At 41.4% G+C, this 10,293-nt stretch overlaps 1 protein-coding gene across 2 annotated transcripts; it reads left to right on the plus strand.

Annotated features, from left to right (window-relative positions):
- The first annotated feature begins 2,517 nt into the window (after window positions 1–2,517).
- LOC126398814 (ALK and LTK ligand 2b-like) lies at window positions 2,518–9,688 on the plus strand. 2 transcript variants are annotated; one of them, XM_050058419.1, is made up of 6 exons: window positions 2,518–2,837; window positions 3,451–3,801; window positions 4,603–4,656; window positions 4,874–4,954; window positions 5,051–5,125; window positions 8,891–9,688. In XM_050058419.1, exons 2-5 carry the CDS (start codon window positions 3,537–3,539, stop codon window positions 5,113–5,115), a joined length of 465 nt encoding a protein of 154 aa, XP_049914376.1. In that variant the 5' UTR covers window positions 2,518–2,837; window positions 3,451–3,536; the 3' UTR covers window positions 5,116–5,125; window positions 8,891–9,688. The 2 variants fall into 2 exon arrangements, with proteins under 2 accessions (XP_049914376.1, XP_049914377.1); XM_050058420.1 differs by lacking the exon at window positions 2,518–2,837 and having other exon boundaries at window positions 3,361–3,801.
- The last annotated feature ends 605 nt before the right edge of the window (window positions 9,689–10,293 follow it).

Here is a 10,293-nt window from a genome sequence, read left to right on the forward strand (position 1 = left end):
TTCACGTGACACGGTCATGCAGCTGAGAATAAAACTGGGTTAAACAAGGATGTACGCCTGTTAATAATTTCTGCTGTTGTCTTTAGTTTGTCAAACCTCTCGGAGCGTACACGAGACATGTTGATCTCCACAACATTAGAGCATCAGTCAAAGATATGAAGACTACACTGCGCCAAAACATACAGTTAGAACAGCTTTTCTTCTGTCCTAACTCACCTGCTTGCCAGACCATTTACAAGAACACTGACAATAATGTAAACATAAACCTTATTTTGTCTTAACAGGGAATTTAAACTCAGAAATTATTGTTTCCTTTCCTTTCATTTTGTGGTGCAAATTGAGTACACTGGTTGATTAAACACAATTATGGCACTTTACTTTTCCATTTATATGGAGAGAACTCAAGGGTCACATCCATCCAAAGTGCTGGCTATGTGTTTGTTATTATTCACAAGAGGTATGAGACAGGTCAAATATGAACATTTGGAGGGTTTTTAATGTGCAGTGATTGCAGAATAGCGCCCCCTGCTGAAGCTGCTGCCTTTTACTGCAGAATATTTCAGTCAATATGAGGACTTATTTATTTATTCTCATATTTATCTGATAGATTTGCAGTGTAGACTCACCAAAATACATAAAATGTTCATTCTCAGAGGGAAATTCATACATCAAATCCATAGATTGTCACTTCTAACTGTGCATTTAATCAAAAGGACATTACAAAATATACTGCTGCCACATTTATGATGGGTTTAGCAGACACTGCAGTCCAGCTTTAATCTTAAAGGTGATTATAAACTTTATTATTTTGAATAAAACAGTTATGTTCACTTTAGTTTTCAACTGCAGAGGCTCTGCTCCTGGTGCACTTTCTCCCTGCACACTACACCACTGGATGCTTGTCATAAATAGGCTGAGAACCAGGATGTATCCTCTCAGAATACTGCACCTACCTGCTCCCCAAACTCACAAGTCATATCCACTATGCTAATCATGGATGTAGGCTTTGTTTCAACACGGAGGGCATGTGACAAGGGAGCTTTGGGGGTCAAAACACTTCATTTCCTCTATTCTGGTAATTGTTTCTGCACCATTTGCGCCTTTTCTGCATCAACTTATGGCGTAAATGTGGTAAAATTTGTCTGCTACTTTTGTGTTTTAATTGGGGGACAAATGCATATGCTCTAAATCTATAGGGGGAGATGTCCCCTGCAGCCACCCATCACTGAGCAGCAAAAACCAGAATTCACCTGCAATCTAAAGGCAGATCTGCTGCCCATACAAAGATAATCTGTGTAGATACCCCTTTTCAAGCAACACTGTTGTTCAGTGTGATTGTTTATCTCATTACACCTTCAAAAAAAGTTGGATTCGCTCTGTCTGATGTGCAAAAAAACAAGACAAACTCATCCTGGTGTGATCATCAGGGAGACTTGATATCCACCACACTTTTGGTCAACGTCTCGGTCTATTAATGTAATGAATCAGCGTAGTGTTTGGACCAAAGGTAATTTATCTCCTTTCACACCGGAGGGCACTGCCAATAAATCTCTCCTGAGAAAACACAGAGCATTGGCTGTTCGGCGGAGAGGGTTTGGAGGTGGGTGACATTGCGCGCTGTCCTTTCAGCACCAACGTGTTACGCACAGCCACATCCGTGAAAACACTGAAGTTTTGTTGAAGTCATAAGTACAAAATTCCTGCAATCAGATGATGGCGAAACACAAGATGAATTTGAGGTGGACCGTGAAGACTGCGACAAAGTTTAAAGTCACATTTTTTATTTTTTGGTACTCTGTTTCGACTTGTACGCTGCTTTAAAGTTATTCCCACCAGTCTGGAACAAGCAGGTGTCCCTCACTGTGTTTTCATAACAGATTAAACTACTCAAGCCTCAGTGGTCAGTCAGATTTGAGGGGGGGAGCATGGGAGTCAATTTCACGCCCTGACTTAAAGAAAGCTGTAACAACCACAGTAGTAAAAACCAATGTGAGGAGAAGCCTTCTGTAAACCCTCAGCCATGCTGTGCAGTCGGTTGCGTAGTCGGACCTGTCCGGAAACTAAAGTGCTATAGCTTTTAAAAACCGTGCGTAATTAATTTTCAAAGAATGATCCTTAAAGAGTGCGTAATTGTGTTTCAATCCCCAGGACGGATGTAAAGTGCGCAATGGCTCTTAATGAAGTTATGAGGATCACAAGAAGGATAAAAAGAGCGTTTCCACTGAGATGCCGGTATCTGCGCTGTGTGCTGGGCTGATTGGAAATTTCATTGGAAGTATTAGTGGGAAAAACGCTTCCTGTAACTGTTATACGCACAGATAAATGGAGTAACGGAAAGGGGGGGGGGGGGGGGGGTTGAGGGTGAGCAAAGAACTTCACACGGCGTTCAAAGTGATTGTCAGTCAACTCAAGTGGACTTTCCGCTTCAGGAGTGCCAATAATGCGTCTTATTACTATCACAGACGCGGCGGAGTAACCCTCAGGGGACAGGTCACCGCATCTGCGAGACAGCATAAAGAGTGGAGCCGATCCGCTACTTGAGCGTGGACGCACACGGGGGGGACTTGGAGCACCGGATCTTTTACCCGTATGTCCACTCTCTCTGCCTACAGTCGGCTGGTGTTCAGAGGATGACCGCAGATGCTCAGCGAGTACTCATATGACTTGAGAAGCTTTGGTTTTTCCAACAGAAGAGCAGATTTTTCAAGGGGACATATTTCGGACCGGACATAGGAGGAAACTAAAGTTGCGCACGGTTACTTTATTTCAATTTTCATCCTTGTTGGACGCACGGGACGTAACCACAGAGTGTTTGAAGAGGCTCTATCAGCCTGAAGGTGATTACATTTTTGTTACGCTGTCACTCATTTCCTTCTTGAATACTTAGGTCACATAACAACATGTTGTTCAAATGTTCTGCTGCTTTTGCCCGTGCGTAATTCCAATTTATTCTTAAATGTTTATTTGCACAAAAAGAAGTCTTGATCTTTTCTAAATAAATGAAACACCAAAGCCACCATGGTGTCACTCAGACGCAGAGGCTACCAATAAACGTGCTGCGTAATTCTGTTAATTTATGGCTATAATAAATGCCTCTAAATCAGTTTTTAAATGTAGCAAAACTGTCTTAACTATAAGAATAGGCTCTGATGCTGGATGTGTGACATATAGGCTACACAAAAGCCAGTTTAGAGACTGAATTATTTCAATTGTGGCACCATGTGATGAATATTTACTTGTCAAATGACCCCAAATGTGATTTTCGTCACATTAAAAATGAAGCAACAAATGCATCAGGGCAGCTTTGCTGCCTCCAGCCAAACTCCAGCCTGTTAGTGAGCAGTTAAACTCCTTGTTCTCCATGTTCTCAGCGGGTGTAATGGGAATCCGGGTCATTAAATGATGGGAGAAACACTTTGATTGGACACTCATGCTCCATCTCTCCTGCAGGTCTCCGGTTCAACTTTTTTCCCAGAGGCGCCTGAGAAGGAGTTTACGGTTTTTTTTTTCTTCTTCTTCTTCTCTCCACGGGAGCTATGAGCGGACTGCGTAAGCACGTCACTATGGGACTGGTGCTACTGATGTGCACGCTGACCGGCCACTGCAGCGAGAGCGCGCCCTCGTCGGCCCCGGCAGCAGCCGGCAGGGACTTGAGGCGGATGGTGGAGATCGTGAGGCACGTGGAGGAGAACCGGGGTCGCCACAGCGCGAAAACGGAAGCCCCGTTAACATCACGGGTGAGGAGTACTCCGGTGGAACCAAGGGATTTACTGAGAGTAGACAGAGGGGATCAGGCTGTCGGTGAGTGACGGCTTGTCGTCTGGGCGGGACCCACATGTTGGATCTCAACAGGATGCTGTAATGAAGGTTATAGCCTGCTGGGATAACAATATTCATATTGCAGAAATTATAATATACTGATGGAGTTAACACGGGATGAAATTAAAGGGCTGTTGCACCCAAATTCCCTAAAAAAAACATTTTTTAACGTGCCTTAAGTGCTATGTAGCCATGCAGATATTTAGTGGGAGGCAGGAAATTTAAAACCTGGACAAATAAAATAAAAGTATCTGCATGGCTAGATACCACCAAAGGTAAGTGAAAACATGTTTTTCTCCATTATAAATCCCTTGGGCTGGGTAATATATTGATATTATATCAAAATATGAAATGAAACTAGATATCACCTTGTTGTCTTTTTCTTGTTTTAAAGGCTGCATTACAGTAAAGTGATGCAATTTTTAACTTACCAGCCTGTATTTGCCTTTACACACTTAGTTATTATTTATAAAATCTCACTGTGTAAATATTTTATGAAAGCACCAGTAGTCAACCCTACAATTTCATCGCAACATCCAAGTTTCTGGTCAAAAATATGACAATATTTGATTTTTTTCACACCCCACAGCCCTTATTTCATGTTTCCTTGTTTTTGTTAACCCATATTTTAGTTTCCTAAACCCCCCCTGCTATAGGTGATGTGATGGATGCCCCCTGAGAAAATGCATGCTAATAGGCTTTAATAAAAATGCAAATGTATGTGCTATTTACATAAAGGCAGCTAAATCTGACCCTTCTTTCCCATCTTCTCTCTCCCCACAGTCGTATTCCCCAGAGATGTCAAAAAGAAGGAGAAGTTCCTAAAACATATAACAGGTAAGGCTGCTTTTGTGTCACTGGAGCTTGTGCTTAGAGTCTGAGAAAGTCAGAGAGGCCTATTATCGAAGAAACAGTGCTGTGGGATGGAGGGAGATAGTTGAGATTTGAAAATCCAATAAAACTGAAGGATAGCCTCCCGTTAATGGCTGTAAAGCAGATGTGAGTGGCTGCAAAGTTGGATACGGTCTTACAACCTGCTGTCTTTCCCTTTCAGGTCCGCTTTACTTCAGTCCCAAGTGCAGGAAGCATGTGTACAGGCTCTACCACCACACCAGAGACTGCACGATACCTGCATGTAAGCTCTTGCATGATGAGATCAGTCCAATGTCAACACGGAGTGAAAAGCATCCACTTGTACTGAAGTCTCTCCCGTGTCATTTTCTCCTCTCAGACTTCAAAAGATGTGCACGGCTTCTCACAAGACTAGCCGGCAGCCCGCAGTGCACAGAGGGGTAACCCACACAAGGTACTGTAATAAATTCACCTCTAATTCAAACAAATCATTTCTGCTGTTTAAAGGGACAGTTCACCAGGAAATCAAAGATACATATTTCTCCTGTTACCTATAGAGCTATTTATCAGTCTGGATTGTTCTGATGTGAGTTGTAGAGTGTTGGAGATATCAGCTGTAGAGATGTCTGCCTTCTCTTGAATATAATGGAACTAGATGGCACTCAGCTTGTGGTGCTCAAAGTGGCGAAGAAATACATTTGAAAAACTAACAGCAATGTCTCTTTCCAGAAATCATGACCTGGTTACTCAAGATAATCCACAGACCTTGTTGTGAGCAGTTTTATGTAGGAACTACACCTGTTAACTGTATCATCATGCAGTGTGCATCTACTCATGGACGAGAGCCTTGTGCTGGTGACAGTGTGAGATGTAAACATGGATGGCGTCCTCCACAGCTGAGCTGTAACGTTAGCTAGCTCAGTGGTGCTAGGTGAGCTAGCAGTAGATGCACGCTTCCTTCTGCACAGTGATTTGGTTCGTGGGTGCAGTTTGGTAGAGAGAAAATAGTTCCTACATGAAACTGCTCACAACAAGGTCTGTGGATTATCTTGAGTAACCAGGTCATGATTTCTGGAAAGAGACATTGCTGTTGTCTCAAATGTTATTTTTTGGCACTTTGAGCACCACAAGCCGAGTGCCATCTAGTTCCATTATATTCTAGAGAAGGAAGACATCTCTACGGCTGATATCTCCAACACTCAGCACCTCACAAAAACAATCTAGACTGATAAATAACACTACAGGTAAGAGGAAAAACATTTATCTTTGATTTTGGGGTGAACTGTCCCTTGTCTAGATGTGCACACAGGACACATGGTAATAGTGCTGGTGTGTTGTACTTGTTAGATCTATCCAGGTAATCCAGAGCATATGTTTCGAGTTTCAGTGTGACAAGTTGGCAGTGGTAGAGGAAGTATTCAGATGATCTACCTGAGTGAAAGTAACAATACAAGTGAAAGTCCTGCATTGAAAATGATATTTAAGTAAAAGCACAAAAGTATAATTAGCTTGATATTCTCAAAGTATCAAAAGTGAAGTACTCATTGCAGAGAAAAGGCCCCTGTGAGTGTTATATTACTGACACATTTATGTGTGAGTATCATTAACTGCTCTATATGGCACTAATTTGAAGTACTTTATACACTGTTGGGTTGCTGAAGAAAAACCCCAACCCCCCAATGACCATTTGTATTTCAATCATGTTGAATTTGTGAGGATCTTTGTTTTCTTTGCATGCCTCTGGTAAAGTAAGAGTCAAAACACAGAAAAAATTCTTGATGAATTAAAGTCATAAGGGACTATATTTAACAACCGCATAACTGTATCCAAACTCCCACATAACTCATGCAGTACAATCCAAGTCTAATTTATCTAGCTGTATGCTCGGTACCTCCAAAACAGACAGTCCTTTCAGAGGGGCAACTAACCTAAAAATGAAAACTATGTACGCTCTCTTCAAAGCCAGACTCCACTGACAAAAACAGTAATTGTTGAACATAGGAGCTGCTGGGCTTTGATAAGATTGTTTGTTTGTGTAATTTAGAGTGTTTGGATTCACTAAACATACTTGCTGATCGAGGCAGCGGTAGAACAACAGCTACCTGTTCAGCGAGTTAAGATCAATGTTTTTGTAAATGGATTCTGGCTTTGAGGATAAGAGAAGATACGTTTCAGTTTTAGTTCAGTTCCCCCTCAGAAAGGGCCGTCTGTTAAGGAAGTACTGAGCATACAACTAAGACTTGGATTATACTGCATGAGTTATGTGAGAGTTTAGCCCCGTTTCTACCAGGCAGTCCGGTGCGGTACAGTTCAGTGTGGCACCCATTTTCTCTGTTTCCACTGTGAGAAGTTGTGGATGGTACCAATGGAACCGTTCCATACTGTCCCCATTTTTGGTCCCCCCTCTGTTGGGGTACCTAGCACACAGATCTGGTACTAAAAGGTGGAGCTGTGAACACTGCAGTCTGTTGATTGGTCAATAGAGGACGGTCACTCTGCTCAGGGCTGAGTTGTGTCTGGTTTTGAGGCTCATGTAACCACTGTTCATACCGTGGAGAGTTTTATTAGAAAACTGTAACTATAAAATTAAAGGATGTTTTGCTGCCTCTCACAGCAGCTGGAGTCAGTGAAAAAAATAACTTAATTCACTGGGCCGACTGCCGGCAACTTTTAAGGTGGAACGTTAACTTGTATTGTTACTCAATGCATGAGTTGATGACATGAATCCATCAACACACCTTAAATTTCACTGAGACAAGTTTGACCATTACTTTAGTTTTTATATGACAAACACTTATAGTAATGAGTGTATCTTTCTCTCAAGCATTTGAAATTATATATTAATTTCTCCTCACTTGGAGAAAAAAAAAGCATTGTGGAGCCTTGTTCCTGTGTGCTACGGCAACACTAAACCCCTGAGCTTGCCTGAGAAGGACTAAATGCACAAACCTGCTATTTTTAAACATCCCATGGAGAGAGACTCTCACTGCAGCCTGTTTTATTTTGTTCTGAAAATGTCGGCGTGCAGCCTCGTTCTGTGGACGATAAACAAGGTGAACACTCTCTGTGTCACCAGTAATGAGCAAATACAGTGAGTGCTGGATGGAGCAGTGCGTGACAACAACCCCGCCCACATTTAAGGGAACTGTTTGCGGTGGAAACGCTAAGGTCTAGGTACCATGTCTGAAGGGTTACTTTTGGTTCTGAAGATACGATACTGAAAGTGGGCTGATGTTTTGATGTAGTTTTGCTGTTGTTAAACACAGTCGGCTATGATTTAAATTCATCAGCACTTTTTCTGTTTTTGGAGTCTTTGTTCGTCATGGAGGCAAGCAAGAAAAACTCAGTTTTCTTTACAAATTCAGCGTAACACGGGGGTGATGAAAATGGTCATTTGGGGGGTGAAGTATTCCTTTAATACCAGTGAATCGTATTCATCAGCTCATCATATGTTTTCATAGGTAAAACCTTAATTTGTAAGGTAACTACTGTATCGATTAGACATGTAGTGAAGTAAAAATGACAACAGTTGCCTCTGAAATGTTCGTGTAAAGCACAAGCAAAACTGGGATTTATATACAAGATGCATCAGACCAGAGGTGGAAATTAAAAAGTACAACTGCTGTACTTTTTGTTCTTTGAGTATTTCCATTTATTTATGTTTTATGCCTCTCCACTGTACGTCAGAGGGAAATATCGCTAAATATTAATATTTTACATACTTAACACGAACAGTTTATAAAAATGATGCATTGTTTGAGATTAAACTATCCAACAGTATTTAACAGCTACAGCATTAACATGCTGTTTACAGATTATTGCACCAATAATAATCATCCTATAATATATGTGATAATATAACACTCCAGAGGGGCCCCTTTACATCATCAGTACTTTTACTTCTGATACGTTCACTCTGTTTCGCTGACATGTGTGCTCGTCCACAAGTGAAATTCTGAATGCAGGACTCTAAAAACATTGAACACTGTGGCGTTGCTACTTTAAAATATAATCTTGTGCAAATAAGGGCTGAAGTTCACAATGTGAAGATCACATTCTTCACACTGGTGATATGCGTGCTGTGTTGATACACACGTGCCTTAGCTGCCGCACAGCGAGAGTTTCTTGATGTATTATGATCCTTGTTGGAAAGCATATAATTTTATGAGGTGCTGCCAAGTTGGAGACGGCGCTGAATTTCACTTCTTCTTCATTGCAGGTTGAAACCAAACACAAGTTCTGCACAAGAAAAAAAAACTTGGGAAAAAAGTGCCTTGGACAGTACGAGGGAAGCCTAAAATACTCTGACCAGCCCCAACTGACATTAGGCACAGCTTTGCCCTTCAGTGAGGTCTGATCTTATGAGGCGTGGATTACCGCCAGCCACCGCTCTGGCTGGGCCTCAATGGTTGGCTGTCACCACGAGGGAGCAACTGGCCAACAAAACCAGACCACGATAAAGATGGTGAAACTGACGAGTGGAGAAAGAAACAAGTGGCTGAGAGAAACAAACACGGGGCCTATTTTCCTGCTGGCATCCAAAAAGATGTTAAAAAAAGGGATTGCATAGTTTATTTCTTTAAGAGCCAAATCCAAATGTCTTTAGTATGTTGGTTTGCTCTGTTTGAGTGTTGTGGGTTGAGCCCGTCCCTTCTGCTGCACTACCCCTGGCAAAAAGCTCTCACAGACCCCTGACATCAGTCACGGCTTAGTTTCACCCACTTGTGCTCACACTGAGAAAGAACTGTGATTAAATTATTGATTGCATGAATATTTCTCTGTGTCTTTGCAACACATGTTTAAAAAAGGAAGTGGCAGTTGGAAGTCACAGCCCTCCTGTGGATCTTGGTAGAGCGTGGTAAAATCTGTATTTATATATTTGAGTTGTCACAATGTTCCACTGTACAGACTATAGGCCATATGAAACAAGAGAAATGTGTACATACTGTAAAGCTAAATCCACCTATCTACCGTAAATTAAAGTGACTGGCATTTATCAAATGGCTGTTAAATACATATATATATATATATATATAAATATATAAAATATATTTAAATAAATTATAAGATTGGTACAAATATGAGAGGCCCTTGTTGTCTTGTGCAGTGTTTTTTCCTCGTGTTTTCATCCTCAAATGTGGAATGCTCCCCGAAAGACCACATGACTGGACCGAGTCCTGCGAACACACAGATGTGGCAGACGTCCCGCTGCTGTTTGGCATATTACAGCCATAAAAACATTCATAAACTTGTTTTCTCAAAAGTAAAGCAAAAGGAGAGGTTAAATGTGCACTTTGTTTTGTAATCAATAAGTCGTAACCAAAAAATGTGGCTATTTTTATGAAGGGAGAACAAAAGGAAATCTGAACGAGAAAATTACGACGCATAAACATGTCATTCGTACAGGAAATTGAGAATTATATTATGACTAAGAATTAGAAACAGCCAGAGATGGAAGTACAGCAAACGTGTGCAAGTCACAAGCAATTCTCAAGTCTTAACCCTCAAGACTCAGAGAATCAAGCAAGTCAAGTCATTGTTCAGGTCAAGCAAGTCACAAGTCAAGTTATACTCAAAACTCATTAAGATAAATGAAAGATAAGCTGCACCCAGTGGTGGAAT

This window comes from Epinephelus moara, chromosome 12 (assembly GCF_006386435.1).
Source record: "Epinephelus moara isolate mb chromosome 12, YSFRI_EMoa_1.0, whole genome shotgun sequence".
Classification (NCBI taxonomy): domain Eukaryota; kingdom Metazoa; phylum Chordata; class Actinopteri; order Perciformes; family Serranidae; genus Epinephelus; species Epinephelus moara.

Excerpts from the sequence above, each read along its gene's own strand:
- LOC126398814 (XM_050058419.1), top strand. The coding sequence starts at position 3,537 with ATGAGCGGACTGCGTAAGCACGTCACTATGGGACTGGTGCTACTGATG. Across the intron at positions 3,802-4,602 it reads CAGAGGGGATCAGGCTGTCG|TCGTATTCCCCAGAGATGTC; the intron begins GTGAGTGACGGC and ends CTCTCCCCACAG. Across the intron at positions 4,657-4,873 it reads GTTCCTAAAACATATAACAG|GTCCGCTTTACTTCAGTCCC; the intron begins GTAAGGCTGCTT and ends TTTCCCTTTCAG.